At 41.8% G+C, this 14,350-nt stretch overlaps 1 protein-coding gene across 1 annotated transcript in view; it reads left to right on the plus strand.

The window, feature by feature from the left end:
* The first annotated feature begins 1,325 nt into the window (after window positions 1–1,325).
* Window positions 1,326–14,350, plus strand: part of LHFPL6 (LHFPL tetraspan subfamily member 6) — a 206,087-nt gene continuing 193,062 nt past the window's right edge. Inside the window, exon 1 of the mRNA XM_065423788.1 lies at window positions 1,326–1,710. Coding sequence (XP_065279860.1) covers window positions 1,326–1,710 — 385 coding nt within the window. The remainder of the gene's footprint in view (window positions 1,711–14,350) is intronic.

Genomic DNA, 14,350 nt, shown 5'->3' on the forward strand with positions numbered 1-14,350 from the left:
TTTCCTACATTCCCTGCTGGTAAAAATGGAGTATTAATTTTATTGCCTGTACATGAAGTGAATTCACTGACTTGGCATGTAGCCATGCTTAAAAAAAAAAGTAAATAGCTGTCAGAATTCATTTGGCAGCAACTGTGAGAAATGATCATAACCATACAAATGCTATTGGATTCAGACGTAATGATCCATTGTGGATTTAAAAAAAAATATTCCTCCAACTTTTGGAGAGTAGTGATTAGTTCTGTACTGTAATCGGAAATGGGAGGATGCTACAGTGCTACATTAGAGATATGTAATTGTTAGAGAAGGAGGCTGGGAGCCAGGCTGTGTTCCTCAGGTCTTTAGCAAACCACTTGCAGGCAAAATTTTAAATGTGGCTGCTTCTTTTAAGCAGCACAGATTTTTGGGTACTCAGCTTGGGATAGTTTGGTACTAATATGCCTGCAGCTGCCATTGACTTTAGTTGGAATTGTGGATGCTTAGCATCTCTGTAAATCAGGCACAAGGTGTCTCCTTTTGGGAACCTGAGCACTGATGCACCAAAAATCCCTGGCCATTTTGGACAAAATTTTAACCTATGGAAGTCTCATTTTACTCATCTGTGAATTAGGTGCTTTAATAGTACTTACGTAACTTCCCAAGGGCCTCAATCCTGCAAAGACTTATTCAGATACTTAACTTTACTATGAGTCGTCCCATTGAATGCATAAAGTTAAGCATGTGTGTAAGTCTTTGCAGGATCAGGGCCTCAAATGTTAAGGATTAAATAGATGTTTTCCTTTCCCCTGTGTGAAAGACCAACACAAACAACAGAGGAAAATGACTGACTAACTTACTACGTGGGGGCGGGGGGGGGGGCGAGACGGGGACGACGGACATTGAAACTGGCTCTACAGTGCTGGCAAATGAACATAGTAAAGAAAATGGAATATTTATTCTCTAATCTCTGTCAGTTGTGGCAATTCTAGGTGCTATTTGTAATAATAGTAGGGAAGCCATTTTGAGGTAGAAGTGTGATTTATGTGAACAGTGTCTCATTGCTTTGAGATTCTTGGAAGGAACGCACTACAGAGAATGGAACTGATTATTATTTATTTTATTACTTTAATATTATTGATTTTTTATTTTCCTCCTTGTTATTATTTAACCAGGGACCTTCATCTTCATGACGGAAGAGAGCGTCATGGCCTTTAGGATTCAAGATTTTACTAGGCTGAGGATTGACCGGGACTGAAAGATTCTGGGTTACTCATAAATCTCCCCAAACTAACACACACACAGTCCCTCTCTCCTCATTGCTACCGTTATTGGTTGTGAGTAGAAAGATGGCATCCAGCCTTACTTGCACTGGGATGATCTGGGCACTTCTCTCCTTCCTCTGCGCTGCTGCTTCCTGCATAGGATTCTTTATGCCCTACTGGCTGTTGGGGTCTCAGCTGGAGAAGTCAGTGTCCTTTGGCACTTTCCGGAGGTGTTCCTATCCAGTGCGGGATGAGAGCCGCCAGACTACAGTGATGGTAGAGCAGTGTGGCCGCTACGCATCCTTCCAGGCCATCCCAAGTGCTGAGTGGAGGATCTGCACCGTGGTGACGGGGCTGGGCTGTGGCCTCCTCCTTTTGGTGGCGCTGACTGCACTCATGGGCTGCTGTGTGTCCGAGCTCATCTCCAGAACTGTGGGCAGGGTAGCAGGAGGCATCCAGTTTCTGGGAGGTAAGTCACAAGCTTTTGGTTCCTGTACTGTGCTTGTACAGTGACTGCATTATTTTCTCTATTCTTACGATAGCACCTCTGCAGGTTTCAGTTAACCTTGTTCATTCTCATATACTGAAGTTCCTGCCAGGCTGGCATTTAACCTTTCAGAATAGTATGCTGCACTAAATCACTTAAAACTATTATTAGGTTGTAAGAGTACAATTAAATTGTAAGCGCCTTGGGGAAGGGATTGTCTTTTGTCTTGGGTTTGCCTTGACTTCAGTAGGGCACTGCAAGGGGGTATGGGTTTACCCACTTGGATCCAACTGCAGGGTCAAACCCGAGATTCCAACTGGAGAATCTTTATTACAGAATAGAGGATCCAAAGCCAGAAAGAATACAGCTTGACTCTCAGGTCCTAGCTGGAGTTTGCAGTGCTGACAGTTAAGGAGAAATTTTTTTTCTTATAGATTGAGATCAAATTTGACCTCAAAGTTCCTGAGATATTAAACTTGGAACCCCACAATGCTATGCTTGTAGAGTCATTTTTCAGAGTAAAGCATCACGGTATTGTTGTAAGTGGTGCTGGAACATTGCATATGTTCCAGCAACACTTTCCTCTTGAATAACCATTCAAATGAATGAGATTTTAGGCTGTACTATTTATAGTGAGGTTATGTATTTCAATGGCATTCAGCGCAGAAACCATCAAAGCTGCTATGTTTCACATGTCCTGTGATAGCCATTTCTAGGAGTGCAAATTCAGAAAGCATAGTTGTGTGCTTCATTGGGACTTGTAATTACTTCCCCTCCAAACAGGGCGCACACAGTAATGAAATGGAAATAAATTTTTAAGTATATCACTGCAAACAAGACTGCACTACACAGTTTAAAGTTGAAAATCAGGGGAAAGGAAAGGAAGACTATCTGGGCCAGATCCTCAGCTAGTGTAAGTTGTAGGTCCATTAAGGAGCTCATTTACATCAGCTGAGAATCTGACCCAAAGCTTTGAAGTAATTTCTACACTCAGAAATAAACTGACACTGTTACTTCAGCCTTCTGTCTGCTGTGTGACCTATAGACATTTCTGTATTTAATATGGCTCACAATCTGGAAGAAAATAGCAATGCCTTGAGAGAGAATTGTGCCAGTAACTTACAGTTCCAAAAGCCCACTTTGTCATGAAATTCCACCCTCTCCCCCGCCCGCAGGCAGAGGGATGGAGAGATATTTGATTAAATAATATGTGTGATCCCACTCAGACTGGTTATTTTCACTTCCACCCACCACAAAGGCTTCACTCCTGCTTGCTTTTTAGCCACTGTTTTCTGTTTTCAATTTGTCTCTGATCAGATGATTTTAATTTTAGTTGATCCAGTTTTTGTGGCAGCACTCCCCCTTTCTGCAGGCTTGCTGGCCAGGCTGCCCCTGTGTCTGATTACAATCCATACTAGTGAAATATGACAACCTCCACAGTCAATATTGAGGGAAGGGGAACAGAAAGAGTGGAAAACTCACAAATCTTTGTGGCTTTGTCTTGTGCTGTAACTAGTATGCCACCCCTCTCTGACTGCTGATGGAGACTTGGAATCAAATGTGATGAGGGAAGAGGCATCCTTAAGATTCATAGATTCTAGGACTGGAAGGGACCTCGAGAGGTCATCGAGTCCAGTCCCCTGCCCGCATGGCAGGACCAAATACTGTCTAGACTGGTTACAGTGCAAGCCAATGGAGTTTTCCAGCATAGACTGCAAAACAATTTTCCAAGGAGGGGTGGACATAAGTGTTCAGAGTTTATTTTCAGTAGGTGCAATCCAAAAGATCAGTGAACTTGTGCAAATCACAGACAATTTTACTTACAGTTCAGAAATTATTTACACAGCATGTGTAATTTCCCCCTCTACTGGGTTTTAGGGTTATCTCTGATTTCATGCAGCAATGCTGTAAAATGCCCAAGAAATGAACTAATTGAGAAACCATCACTTCTGAAGGTACATAAAAAGCAACTTAAGGCCTTAGGGATGGGGGATGGTGTGGTGGGTCAGTAACTTGGACAAGTTAAAGGGACACTGCAAAGTAAAGAACAGGGGTCAGATCCTTAGCTTGTGTAAAGCTGCATAGCTCCATGGTCTTAAGGAGCTATGCACCAGCTGAAGATTTATCCCAATTTCCTCCCCAAAAACCTTACTATTACTCTATGTATATTACTAATCAAGACATAGACTATTGAAAGGAAAAGTATGGTAACTATTGAATGTATTTTTATGCTGTTTGTTTATCTTTTTGCCTTTCACTCAGTTTGGCAGTGATTCTAGGTCAGTCAGTTTTCACCTTCTGTTTATAGATGCTTTCACCTTCTGATTCTTCTGCATCAGCACACTTGTTGTGCCTGCTGTCAACAACTCAGGGGGAATGTTTGAATGTAAAAGAATATTAACTGATGTTAAACACAAACATAAAAACAGGATAGATTTTCTAGCTCATGGGTTTTGATAGGTACTACAGTTATGGGCACTAAGTGTTTTAAAAGGCACTAACTTGGGTGAATAAACTAACTGGCCAAATGCCTTGTAGTGGGAGACTTAAGGGCAGGTGAGAACACGATACAGTTCGGATACAGCGATTATGGGGCGGGCCAATACTGACAAATTGATCTGATTGTCCTGCTCTGGTATCAGAGGCTTTTTACTCTGCTATTGAGATGATGTGGGTGGGCACTAGTAGACACAGGGCCTGATTCTCCTCTCACCTGAGTGCAAATCAGGAGTAACTCTAGGGAGGTCAGTGGAGTAACCCCTGTGTAAAACCAGCTAAGCCTGCCCTAGTGAAATGGTGCTAAGGCTTTACAGCTGGGGTTTCACAGAGTTGTTGCTGTATGTGGCAACCAAGAGTTAGTTACTCATGGCTGCTTACCATAAACCAACTCCTCTCCTGAAAAATGAATGATAGAACCTGCATGAAACTGCAAATCCCCACAGACTAGGAACAGCAGTTTCAAAATTGGTTTGTCTGGCATTTAAGAGGCTCGTTTACTGTTTCAGAGGATCCCGAGAGTGGGGTCTGTATATATTTTAAAACAATTCTAGGATACTATGCTCTGGGGTTCTTAAACTTTTTCAGTCTTAACACAGGGATTGCCTTGTGGACTCTTCCCTCCCATTCTCAATCACACAAACCACTTCCCATCCTAATTATGATCCCAATATCACTGCAGCGATTACAACAATTGCTTACATGGAAAAGTAACATTAGGAAAGTGTTTAATGTATATTTAGTTTCTTCTTATGCAATTAGCAGCCAGAAACAAGGAAAAGGAGCCAGCACCATTTGGATAGCCAGCTCTCTGTTGACCATCAGTGGCCCACAGATCATAGTTTGAGAACTGCTACTGCTGTAGCTGATACTTTACAAGCACTTTTGCTGTATTGTTTCTGAGTACTGATAACCAATGTGAAAGTTATACTGTCTATAACCTCTTGAGGGCACAGTTATGTAGATGCATACAGTCTTCATTGAGAATAGTAAGTGCAATGTATCGAGCTGGTTTACTCTGAATGTTTGGAAGATTGAGATATATATCATGTACCTATAATAGACTGTACTGAAAGGCATGTCTTTAAAAATAACTGTAAAGTTTAACAAAAACTAAAGTTTAACAAATCTACAGCAAACTGTACTCTAATTATCGATCCTCTTTTCATTGCAATTTGGTTAGATATGACATACTAATGTGATGAATAATTTCACTCTCTGAATGAAGAGCAATCAAATTAAAAGCACAACGAACTAAAAGGTTACCCAGTTTTATTACACGCAGTGTATCGAAAGATACAGTATTTCACATACAGTAAATTTAAAGAGCATGATGCTAGCAAGGTGACTCTTCATAAAAAGGGTCGGCATACGAAAGAAAAGAACTGAAATCTGCACTTACTTAGGCAAAACTCCCTTTGAATCTATGTTGAGCCATATTCAGGAGTGAAATGATGACTCACCATCTTTGACACATCTCTGAATTAGACCCATTGGTCTTAATTCTGGGATGCGTGTTGTCACAGATCCTAGCGAGCGCCCCTTTTTGGCCCTCCACTAGGAATGCCAAAGGGACTCCAAGCCTTTGAACTCTGAATTGTCAAAGGTGTTTCAAGCTCCATGAACCTGAACGGAGTGCAGCCATTGCACCAACCTTAGGCACACTCACAGGGCCCAGACCTTCTATCTGGAACTCCCCCTCTGCGTGTTGGAACCTGCTGTCCAATCACTTACCCCTCCTGGCTGACCCTTCAGACTCCCAGGACTTAAACATACCCTCCCCCAGAACTCCACCGCCAAGGTCTGATGCTTTTCGTTTACAAATTTGACTCCCTCAGAGGCACACAGTATTTGTGAAGGTCTCTCTCTCTCAGTCACTCACTCTTACTTTGTTTAATGTATCAAACTTTATGCTCTTTATATTTCATCATGTAATGCACAGGAGAATACAGATCACACCAAACAATAAAACCTTCTGCACACAATGTCCCTCATTAGCTCATCCTTCCCTTGAGAAATCATCTGTATTCTCACAGGCAGGCAGAGTCCTCCACCCCGTTGCCTACCTTGCCCCTGCAGCAGCTTCCTGCATCTTAATGTCTGTAGGGCAAGATGGCTGTGTCTCCTCTCATTCCCTCTTGTCAGTCCCTTTATAGACTCCTGATCGGGGTCACCTACTTCTTTTGTTCTGCCTTTTGGTAATTTTCCATTACCCTCAACCCACCCATCCCTTCAGACAAGAGGAGAAAGTGTCTTCTCCCAGGCAGAGCAAACCTATTGTCCCAAGGTGTTTTACTCTGAACAGCTGATCACTGAATAGTGATCATTCACCATTGTCTCTGGCCTGGAAGAGACATGACACAAGTCTGCTAACTCATGGGGGATCCACAGATATATGGTAATTTCATAAAAGCAAAATTCAGAAGTGGTCAGGCTGAACCCCCAGTTTGTTATGCATCTGAAAAGTAAGTTGCTTTTCTGTAGGTAAATCTGGTGTAACTGACTAGGTTGCACTGTCTTGATTCTCCAGTAGTTTTTACACCAGAATTCCACAAGTTCCGACAGGAGTTCCTTTTGGAAATGGGAGGAGCCAAATGAGGAGCCCCTATTTCTCTCTCTTCATTCCCTTGTGTCTACACTAGCTGCGACTGTAACCCATGAACACGGATGGCCCTTTTATTGTAGCTTCAGGAATTTGGAACATTTGGCTATATGGGAAAACAGGCTCAAGCAGTTTCTAAGATAAATTCTGAAAACATCTGCAGAAGAAAAATAACCCTCGGGAAAAGCCACTGTAAAGTTCCTCAAACCCTGTGCTAGGGCAATAGTCATGTATTAGCCTGCACAGACTCTTGCCTGCTCTTGACAAACATTGGCTAGATGCGGAGGATAGAGCTGGTTGGGAATTTTCCACCAGAATGATTGTCTGATTGAAAACACCCTTTATTCAAAATCAAAATTTTCCATGGGAATATTTCAATTTTGCACACACACACACAAAAATCAAGTTTTCCATCAGCAAAATTGAAATGGTGATTCCCAGGCTGCCTAGCTGGAAGGCTCTTGTCAATTTCAATTTCTGTCTGCTGGGAAACAGTGAAATTGACAAGAGGTTTCCAGACAAGAAGATGGCAAGCCAAAAAATTCCATTTCACTTGTCTCTAAGTGGAATTTTTCTGGAAATCCCTTTGTGCAATAAATTTTTGCATTTTTGACTTTTTGTCACAATCTGCAATTCCCCCCACCCCTTCAAAAAACCGTGACAATTTTTCACAGGAAGGGATTTCCATATTATGGCCTGCTCTAGTTGAGAACCCTACAGTCAATAATCACATGAGGTGTTTTGCCACTTTTTCCTCTCTCCCATTTTTCTGTCAGGTAGGACACCTCAGTGACTTTCTCATGGGTTCGGATGATCATCCATGTTACACAAAGACAAACTACATCTTTTACACACACACACACACACACACACACACACACACACACACACACACACACACACACACACACACACACACAAACACAAACACACACACACACACACCCCTTCCATAAAAAGATGAAAGCATGGAAAGGAACATGTGCCTCCCCAGAAGACATAGGTGCCGACTGCGTGGGAGCTGCAGTGGATGCCCAGCACCCACTGGTGGCCTTACGGATCAGCTCTTCCCCCTCCCTTCCAGCGCCTCCTAACTGCCGCAGATCAGCTGTTCAGCGGTGGGCAGGAGGCGCTGAGGGGGAGGAGGAGGAGTGAGGGTGGGATGCGCTCGGGGGAGTGGAAGGGGGTAGAGCGGGGTGGGAAGAGGCAGGGCAGGGGTGGGAAGAGGTGGAGTGGGGCAGGACCTGGGGCAGAGCAGGGGTTGAGCACTGCTGGGGAAATGAGAAAGTCGGCACCTGTGCCAGAAGACATCAACATTGAGGCAAACGAGGAGTATGGCATTGCTTGATGTTGTTACGGAGTAGAATCTCTGTACATTAGCTTTATGCTTCAATTAAGAGCGGCCTCACAGCTGCTCCAGTTCACTCCAGCTGCCCCACCTGTTTTACATAGAGACAGAGTGCAGTGTATATTTGTGCAGACCACACCCCTTTTTGGCTTAGCCTCAGCACTCCTGGATATTACATCTTGGCTTCCAGAGCCAGCCACTTTGATCACTAGTGGTAATGTTTAATGCCCACTTTACACCAACTTTACAAAGGTGCATCTGCCTACAATAATGTAACACGGTACAGAATAAAACTCATTGACTCCAATGAGAGTTTTACCTTTGCAGGCAATGCAGGATCAGTCAGGCCATAAGTAAGGTGGTTATTGTGGGAAGACATGATAAAAGGAAAGACATATAAAAATCTGCCATCCTGAGCAGATTTTGCAGCCCATATGGTAGAACATTAGGTAATAAGATCCCCTGCTGTATGCTTGCAAAAGTGACAATTTAAGGACATTTGGACAAATTCAGAAGCGAGTCTAAGATGATGTAATTTACAACTTGTGGGCTCCCTTAGTGTGTAGATTACATCAATTTCACCTCTCTTACACCTCCCCCCCTTAGTCAAGTGTAATTCTCCCCTCTTAATATTACCTCTGAGCCTGGCCCACTGCATATGACTGTAAGGGAGTCTAAGTTAACATACACTTATATGGGTCAGAAAAAAATATAAATTTAGACTCTCCAGTTGTCACTTAGACTCACGCTCCCCTCTAAATTTGATCCATTTTGTTGGCCTAAACCTTGTGTCTTCCTGCTTTAGTCAGCTGAAAGAGAAAGGAGCAGATCCTCAGCTGCTGTAAATTGTCATCACTCCATTGAAGCCAATGGAATTATGACAGTTTACACCAGCTGTCCCAAAGTGTTGAGGTGGTTTGTTGGAACACTGACCTAAATTGAGAATGGTTCCAAACATGAATGTAACTGAAAGAGATGTTAATGGGTGTGTATTCATTTGTTTACAGTGAGCTGTGCTATTTTTGCAACAATTTTTACTACTACAATAAGCTTCAGCTAAGTAAGGAGAAAAATTCCATGCATGCCAAATTTCAGCCTGGAGCAAATTGTTAAAAGTCAGATTATAAGCCTCTGGAAAGCATGTGTATAATGAAAATGCTGATACGCACAAAAAAATGAAACAAAAAACCCTCCAAAAAAGAATGATGCTGCTAAAACATTGGGAAGAGTTGCTTTCCTTCTCCTTTCTTTGCTATTGATGTTGAATATAAAAGTACTGTGTGATGCTTTGATTATTGTTGCAGCTGTTTGGAGTTTAAGCAGAATTTTGCATTAAGACCAGACTTTTTGATCTAAAGAAAACTCCGAGTGCTGTTTTATTTATAGATAGAAATGCTTGCTTGTCTCATTTTTTAGCTCCTTTTTCATACTGGAGAGTAACAATACTTAGCAGTTGCATGGTGCTTTACATTTCAAAGGGTTTTACAAACATTGACTAATTAATCTTCAGGAGAATTGAGGTTCATAAGGATGTATTATCTCCATTTTACAGATGGAGAAGCTGAGTCACTGATATGCCGAGTGACTTGTTCAAAGCCAAAATGGCATCAGTGACAGACCAAGAATCAGGAGTTCTTAGCGCACAATGAATCTCATGCTCAGCCCACTACTAGGCCTTGCTGTCTTGTAAAACAAAGTCAAATGAAAGGGCTTATTTGTCATACTAATGAAAATCTTTGAGAGAGACACTGATTCACATTAATGGAGACTGGGGGCCAGATATTCAGCTGGCATAGATCAGCATTGCTCCATTGAAGTCAGGCCCAAGTTTGAGTTATGCCAAGAGAGTTTGGCCCAGTAAGAAAAGGTGATTCTATCAAGAGGGGTCTCTGTAAATTTTGTCATTTATAACTATTATAGTACCACTCTTTTTGGAGGCTATGTTCAAGCCCTAGGACCCCATCCAGCAAAGCGCTTAGGGACAGAGTATGAACCCCTTACTCACAATGGTGCGCTCTTACTCACCTGAGTAGCCCCACTCACTCATGAGTTAATGCTTGGCTGGCCTGGGGTTGTAAGAACTCGGTGGGCTGTGCAAGCCCATAGGATAGAAGCTAGACAGGTCCAGGAAGGGTTGGCCTACTGCAGACCCAGCATTCAAAGCTTGTTTGGAGCTTATGTTGCTCAGAAAGCTACCAACATATTCTGCTGGATCAAGCCCCAAGAGCAATGATAGAAAATTATATGGTAAGAAAATTTATTCTAAAATAAAGATTATAGAAAATATTCCATGTTCAAGCTTTTAAAATATCAACAGTTTAAATTAAAATTAATTGGAAGGAGTTGGGAAAATTCTGTGCTCCTGTGCTGTGGTGTAAATCTGGAGCGATTCCAGTTAAATCAGTGGAATTACTCTGCATTAGTGTTGGAGTAAATGAGAGAAAAAATTTGGCCTAGAGTTAGTAATTTTGTTTCTGGGTTAAAAGACTCAGCTCGTTTTGCTTCCTGAACACATTTAGGTGTTTGAATGTTATTGGAAACTTCACTTAGTCACTGAAATGTTGCAGTATTTTCCAATTAGCAATGAGATCATGTGCTGAGGTCCCACAGACAGTGAAGGATTGTTCCCGACAGCACATTTTCCAGGGCTTTGTCCAATCCAGTTTTAAATGACTTCTTAATGGGGCTTTTCTCACTTCCTTTGGGAGACAGTCTAATAGGAATTCCATTAGAAATTTTTTCCCTGATATTCAGCCATTTTCCTTTACTTAATGTTTACTGTAGTCTTTTGAGCTCTGGTCAAGTGTAGGTAGTCTCTTGGTCTACCAAGGCCGTGATCAAGTGTCTTGATGTTTTGGTCTTTTGCCCTCGAGATGAAAACCTTGCCTTTGTTTCTGGGACCTTGAAGTGAAAAAATTCTCTAAGTTACTTCTCTGTATATACCTTCTTTTACCATCTGAACTGTGGGGCTTTGGCTTTCAAAGGTCTAATGAAAACCTCTTCTAACTCCTTAATCATGAAGGTGAGGTCAGACACATGGCTTGCAGACTAGCAGTGCAGTTGTTTTCATATGGCATAGCAAATAGGAAGGGGCTTGACCTAATTTAGAAACTAGAAGTCACACAGGAAGGAAGGGCTAACTTTGCAGTCACATGACCTCACAGGCCAGAGTGACAATGTTGCACATAATGGTCCATGACAGTCCCCTGCCAGTCACTTCACATGTCTTTGTTTCTTTAGTTTAGGCATGAAAAGTTGCACACAATCAACAAACCCGACATTGTCAGATTATGCCATGGGTTTCCCATGATGCCATGGACTTGAGTCTGATCTCATTTACATTGCTTATACTGATGTTGCTACTAACTTGCACTGATGTAACAGAGCAGAACTAGGCCCTCCCCCGCCTCCCAACTGTGCTTTCCTTTGATACATCACTCAGGGCCTGCTCCTGCTCCTGTTGAAGTCAATGGCAAAATTCTTCAACTTTAATGGGAGAAGGAGCAGGCCTTATGGTTCAAACCTGGCAGTTCCTCAACATTGTCAATTCCTACTGAAGATAATGAGACTCAAGGGTGCTCAGCTTCTTCGAGATGGTGCACAGAACTTTTCAGGATAGACCCTTAGACCCTGATCCTGCATGCTCATGTGCTTAACTTTAACTTCAGTGGGACCATTCATGTACTTAGCATGTGCTTAAGTGCTTTGCTGGATCAAGGCCAGAGTGCTGGGCACCTTGCAGTATCGAGCAGTAGATTCCTGAAAGTGTTTTTTTATGATAACTGACTATTTTGAGTATTGATTTGTAAGTAAAAATTACTGCTGGGCTGACAGAGAAAATCTTTAACTGATCTTACTACTAGTTGGTAGGAATTTCATGGAAATCTCACATTATATATATAAACTTAAAAAAATTATTATAAGACACTCTTATTTCTTGTTACATGAACCAAAATCCTCAGGAAAGAATGCAAAAGAAATGCACTGCCCCTATAAACATTCTGTATTGTTGCTGTGGTAATGTAAAGTTTTGACCTTTCCTTTGCAATCTGACAGTTCAGTTGTCTGGTATTGTTCCTGAATAAAGATGCCTTTGTACTATAAAGTGGCATTGTTAATTCCAGAAGAATGGTTTTCTAATCAATGCAAAGGGATATGGAGTTTGTCCCTTGCTTTAAGGATAAAGGATTTGAGATAAAGCCATGAATGATCAGTCTGGAATGATAAAAGCTGCTTCTAAAATAAAGCTCTCAATGAAAGGGTATGAAACCTGCTTATGCAGTAGAGTACAAGAAATAGCCCTGAGGTTTCCAAAGAAAGTGTGCTTCCTGACTTCTTCACAAGTTTGGGCTTTTGTCTCTGGCTGGAGCTACTGAAAGCCAATTTGGGACTAAGATTTTTTAAAAGAGAATGAACTTGATATTTAGAACACCATGGGCAACTCAGTTTGGCCACAATACAGTAGAACTCCAATTAGCCAAAGTGTTTTTTAAAAGCATCCAGATTAAAAGGGTTGCAGATGCTTTGGGTAGCAATGCATTTTGCTAGGGGACCTCAGTGAGTATGTGTGAGTGAATTTAACGGTACTTTGGTTTAACCAGAACATAAAGGTTAAACCCTATGTGTAATAGGCACCCTCCAAACACTATAATACTTTACAAGCTTTAAAAGTCATGAAGTGATGTTTGGGGGTTTGTACATCTGCCTATGCATATTTGCACTTCAGACCACAGTTATTTATTATTATATTATTAATTTAATCTCATAGTACAGCCTAGATGCTCTAACTGAGATCAGGGCCCCATTGTGCAAGGCACTGCACATAGAGTAAGAGACAGTCACTGCCCCAGAAATGTTGCAGTTGAAAGACAAAACAGGTAAAAGGTGGTGGAAAGGGATATAGCATTCACTCTAAGTCAGTAGACAGATGGCTTGCAAATGTTATGTTAGTTCTATGATTTTTGTTTGTGTGGTTGAGATTTTTTTAAAATCTATCATGTTGGGGCAGGTTTATATAGTTTAATGTGTTATAAATATAAATAACTAGGCATTTCTAGCCACTGTGTTCAGTGCAAGGTGGACTCCTGATACTATTGTAGTACAATAATAATTATAAGTTTTCAAGTCTTTTAAATCATTTGTAGTGTGCAATTTTAGTCCTACATCTGCTCGGATCTTAACTCACATGGCAGTCATTAGCTTTGCTTCCCATTTCTGGGGACTCATTATCTCACACCAGAGTACATCACCCAAAATGGAGCAATACTTGTGTAAAGGTCTGTATTGCCAACCCCAAGCATTCAAAAACCATGAAATGGGCCCCTCAAAATCACAGGATTGGCTTAAAAAATCATGAGATTATAAAACGGTAAATTTGGGGTTCTGGATTTGCCTTCTGGATTTTGAGCCTTTAGGATTTGTGTTTTTCGCTATAACTCTGAGGGCTAGAAACTTAGGGGTTGTTTTTTTAAATGAAGGCTGAGACTTTCATGCAATTCCCTGACTTCAGGGCAGGGGCTATAAGGCAAACAGAATTGGCTGTAGTGAAGACTGGAGTGAGAAATGAACCAATCCTATCTGTAGAGTTTTACAGAGCCATTCAGAAAAACATGCTTTCAGCTCGACTTCAGTGGAGTTACTCCAGATTTACACCAGTGTCACTGCCAGCAGAATCTGGGTTATTGGGCTATGAGCTCACACTGGTGGAAACCCCAGTGGAGTAACACTAGTATAAACTAGAATCAGGCCTTGAGGCCCAATTCTCAGATAACGCCAAGCTGTGAAGGGTGAGACAAAGTAGGATGTATGTCACCTTTGTGCTCCCCTGATTTCCAGCACTGCTACAGACCAGCTCATTCCCCAGAGTAAATCAGAGCAGCCTCGGGGATGCTCTAAGAAGTTACACCAGCAAATAACACTACCCAAGGGACTATACTGCTTTCCTGCCCCTTTGTGCCATTGGTGTTCAATGGGACTGCTCCCTTGAATAAAGTTCTACACATGTGTAAGTGTTTGCAGGCCTGGGCCCTTACTTTTTAACATGTTTCAGCCTCCTATGGGATGAAAGATCCTATCTACTAAACATACAGTATAATTATTTATTAATGTTTTATAATGGAGCGCTGCTTTGGAAACCACTCATTTTGTGAGCAATGAGCCCTCCCTTGAATGGTGGC

The sequence above is a fragment of the Emys orbicularis genome, chromosome 1 (genome assembly GCF_028017835.1).
Source record: "Emys orbicularis isolate rEmyOrb1 chromosome 1, rEmyOrb1.hap1, whole genome shotgun sequence".
NCBI lineage: Eukaryota > Metazoa > Chordata > Testudines > Emydidae > Emys > Emys orbicularis.